At 48.1% G+C, this 4,444-nt stretch overlaps 1 protein-coding gene across 1 annotated transcript; it reads left to right on the top strand.

Annotated features, from left to right (window-relative positions):
* The first annotated feature begins 604 nt into the window (after window positions 1-604).
* LOC109766510 (protein DMR6-LIKE OXYGENASE 1) lies at window positions 605-2,790 on the top strand. Its single transcript, XM_020325285.4, has 4 exons — window positions 605-1,016; window positions 1,136-1,383; window positions 1,780-2,101; window positions 2,178-2,790. The coding sequence occupies exons 1-4, from the start codon at window positions 786-788 to the stop codon at window positions 2,547-2,549; spliced, it is 1,173 nt and encodes a 390-aa protein (XP_020180874.1). The 5' UTR covers window positions 605-785; the 3' UTR covers window positions 2,550-2,790.
* Window positions 2,791-4,444: the final 1,654 nt, after the last annotated feature.

The following is a 4,444-nucleotide window of genomic DNA, read 5'->3' as shown; positions in this document are numbered from 1 at the left end:
GTCAGTTAAACTAATGCCCTGTTTGTTTGGGCTTTTGCTTCTGCTTTTGCATCTTTTCACTTAAGTAAAAAAGCCAAAAAAAACCCTCCTAAATAGATGCTTTTTTGGTTTGGCTTTTGGCTTATGTTGGTATAAGCCAAAAGCCGAAGCAAAAAGCCCTATTTAGAAGCTTTTGTGGCAATTTTGCCAAATTAAAAAAGTTAAAAAAGCAGAAGCAAAAGTCCAGACAAACAGGGCTTAAGAGTAACTCATATACATCAAAACTCAAGTTTCGTAATATGTTTTCCATTTTCAAAATAGTGTGGCTAAAATGCACCCACAACCACGAGCGTCATTTACTCATAGTTTTTTATTCCTTTTGTTCCTAAATATAAGTCTCTTTAGTGATTTTAATATGGATTACATATGGAGCAAAATGAGTGAATCTATACACTCTAAAATAAGTCTATATATATCTGTATGTAGTTTATATTGAAATCTTTAAAAAGACTTATATTTAGAAATGGAGGGAGTATAATTTATTGCACCGACCTATAGTCCCGACTCAAGACTGGTCCAATAACTCAAGTCAATTTATAGTATATCCCAAAATTTTCACTCATTTAGAGTAGAACTCCTAGCTCGTATAGGTGCTAAAAGGTTCTTTGTTGTGCGTGCCATCATTTGCCTATAAGAGGGCAAGGCCAACTTGAATATGTACACGGATCACATTGCAGCGGCTGGCAATACTATCAAACAGCCGAGCAGCAAGTACGCACCACATCGTACCATTCCTAGACAAGAGCATGGCTCCGGCGATCGCCGCAAAGCCTCTCCTAAGCGATCTGGTGGCGCAATCCAGGCAAGTCCCGTCGAGCCACATCAGAGCGGTCGGAGACCGCCCGGACCTCGCCAATGTCGACCACGAGTCCGGCGCCGGCATTCCGCTCATCGACCTGAAGCACCTCGACGGGCCGGGGCGTCGCGGGGTCGTCGAGGCCATCGGCGCGGCGTGCGAGAACGACGGGTTTTTCATGGTACGTACTACGTGCACCACTTGTTGAGACCAGTTAATTTTTTGTTCTGCCGATGTAGTAGCACGAGACGTTCGACAGAGCTCTGGACAACCTGACACCGGTCATCACTGCGTATGTAGGTGACGAATCACGGCATCCCGGAGGCGGTCGTGGAGGGGATGCTGCGCGTGGCGAGGGAGTTCTTCCACCTACCGGAGTCGGAGCGGCTCAAGTGCTACTCCGACGACCCCAAGAAGGCGATCCGGCTGTCCACGAGCTTCAACGTGCGCACGGAGAAGGTGAGCAACTGGCGCGACTTCCTCCGCCTGCATTGCTACCCGCTCGAGAGCTTCGTCGACCAGTGGCCCTCCAACCCGCCGGCCTTCAGGTGAGCACCCGTCGACGCCTCGGCCTCATTTCTACCGTGTCAGGATGAACTTCCGTACGTGCTGCTGGTCACCAACTAATTAAGTTAGTTACTAGTACTAATACTTAATTTTAGCCTACGAGTTTTAATACTGTTCGTACCGATCGAATCTTTCAATCCGGCCCGCTAATTAACCTGTCGAAACAACGAGGCGCATACCTAACATGTGCACCGTTAGACCTCTGTCAGGACGATGACAGGCTAGCTGTTGCAATAAGGAATACAGTATAACAGAAAGTAAGAGAAAAAGAGGCAAAATATAGCTGCTGTTCGGCTGCGCTAGCAAACTGATAGGTGTACTTTTCTGCGAGATAGAATTAGAAATAAACTGACAATTTGCGCTGACCGTGTGAGCAGGGAAGTAGTCGGCACCTACTCGACGGAGGCGAGAGCGCTGGCGCTGAGACTGCTGGAGGCGATATCGGAGAGCCTCGGGCTCGAGAGAGGCCACATGGTGAAGGCCATGGGGCGGCACGCGCAGCACATGGCGGTGAACTACTACCCGCCGTGCCCGCAGCCGGAGCTGACGTACGGACTGCCGGGGCACAAGGACCCTAATGCCGTCACGCTGCTCCTCCAGGACGGCGTGTCCGGGCTGCAGGTCCGGCGCGACGGCCGCTGGGTGGCCGTCAGCCCCGTTCCCGGCGCGCTGGTCATCAACATCGGTGATCAACTGCAGGTATCCTTCTAGACAGACACAATTGTGAACTGAACTCTACGGCATCCACTAACGTTTCGGCTATGGTATCGTGCAGGCTCTGAGCAACGACCGATACAAGAGCGTGCTCCACCGGGTGATTGTGAACAGCGAGAGCGAGAGGATCTCGGTGCCGACGTTCTACTGCCCGTCCCCGGACGCGGTGGTCGCGCCGGCGGAGGCGCTGGTGGACGGCGGCCACCCTCTGGCCTATCGGCCCTTCACCTACCAGGAGTACTACGAGGAGTTCTGGAACATGGGCCTCGAGTCCGCCAGCTGCCTCGACCGCTTCCGACCGAACGCATGTTGGACTGTCCAACCGGCTGGCTGTGGGCAACAAAATCTCACGGGCCACAAATGTTGCTTGCTACCGATGATGTGTCGCCATACGGGAAGGCCTCTGAAAGACGCCCGGAGCCGTCAGATATAGTTTTGGATGGCTATAAGATCAGGGTGAACGGGAGAACTTTGTCCGTACGAACTTCAGTTCTCCCTGACCTTGACACTCGAGATACGACCGGTGCTTTTATAAAAGAAGATGTGACCGGTATTTGACGCAAGGATAACTTGTGGGCGTCCACCGAGCTGTCTATCATCTAAGTGCTTGAAACTTACTAGTTTGTGAAATAAATTGGCGTTCGGGATAAATTAAACCATCCGGATTTACGTAACTATTTTGCCAGGGATTGGCTTTGATATGCTTGTGGGCTTTGCCGAGGATACCTTCTGTCACTGACGTTGTTCACTATCAATCTATCGCGATTGACCACCTTCAGAAGGTATCCTCGCAGGCCGGCCAGAAATGATTTTTTTTTGCCTCTCCATGTATGAGGATGATGCGCATGAAAAAGAAATATTGTGCTATGATAACATAGCGCAGCTCTTAAAATCCGCTAGAGCTAGGCTATATCGTGTCGCTATAGCGAACCATTGTGTATTGATTTCCTTTAGCGAGACATTGCTCAAAATGCTATAGCGTGCTATTAGCGGAGCTAGGGTGCTATTTTTTGTTGATGATCCAACGACAAGTTCTTACAATTTCGAAAAAGAAGAGTTCGTGCAAGTGCCGGAACCCCTGATTGCTTTGATGAATTCTAGCGAGCTACTTATAAACCTTGATGAGGATGAGCTATTTTCAGTCCGGTATGACAATATTAATATTGCTGATGTGTGGATTGGCGAAAAGCAGTTAGCAACCGAGTTCCACCCTGTTTGCGATAGCCAGCTTCCCGAACGCTTTGGTGAGTGAGAATTGGACGCATTGCCAATGGCGTCCACTGTTTGGCCGGACTCTTAGCCCCGAGGAAGGAGAGGAGTGGCATCGCCTAGATAATATTCCCGGGAATACCGCACTAACCAAAAATGCAGATTCTTTCCATTGGAAGTTGGAAAAATCGGGAAAATTCTCAACTATCTTATTTATCGTACGTTGCACAATGGGGCAGCCCAATTTCAAGCCATGGACATTTGGAAAGCCTTATTATCCACCAAGATAAAGATTTTCTTGTGACCTCTAGTTTGTGACCGTCTAACATCTGGGGTAGAAGTGCAGAAGAGGCATGGATGGGGTGACGGTCTTTGTCCTCTTTGTGGAACAACGAAAGACAATAACTATATATTTTTTCTCTTGCATCATGGCCCAATTTCTCTGGGGATGCATAAGGAATGTTACTAGGTGTAGTTGGGCACTAGCATCTTTCGCCAATTTCCACACCCTGAGTGGGAGACTTTCCCGACTTCCACAAAGGGTTTCCTGGATTTGCTTTGCTTCTCTCGCCTGGACGCTTTAGCAAATTTGTAATAAAGGTCGTATTGAATGACTTTTTTATTAAGCATCCTGCTGATGGACTTTATAAAATGACTACATTCTTACAACTTTGGAAGCTAGTCAACGCGGCCCACGAACCATTGACCATCGACACGTTGTGCAAAAAGCGTCGCAAACATGCCAAGGCTCCTAGTGAGGAGGGCAACAACCATGGGGGGATATTTTCATATGATGCTTCATCGGCTCTTGGAGTTATTTCGTGTTTTGTGTCGTTTCAGCTTATCAGCCAATGACCCTCTTGGGTTTGTATGAAACTTGAGTTCATTCGTAGACTTTCTTGTCATTTGTTGTAAAACCTTAAGGGCTTCAGTTTGCTAAAACCGGGCAAGTGCCTCCTTACTAAAAAAATTACTAATATTTTGAATCACTTTGCACCGCCTATAATGGCACTCTCGCATGCAAGTATTACAAGCTACCTCTACACTTAATACGAATGCTAAATATGTGGTTTTTCCGACCTCGTATTGATAAATTAGGGGCAAGACTTCAAGATTGGA

The sequence above is a fragment of the Aegilops tauschii genome, chromosome 2 (assembly GCF_002575655.3).
Source record: "Aegilops tauschii subsp. strangulata cultivar AL8/78 chromosome 2, Aet v6.0, whole genome shotgun sequence".
NCBI classification, from domain to species: Eukaryota; Viridiplantae; Streptophyta; class Magnoliopsida; order Poales; family Poaceae; genus Aegilops; species Aegilops tauschii.
Note: the sequence above shows the minus strand (reverse complement) of the source record. Positions and strands in the feature narration are given on the sequence as shown.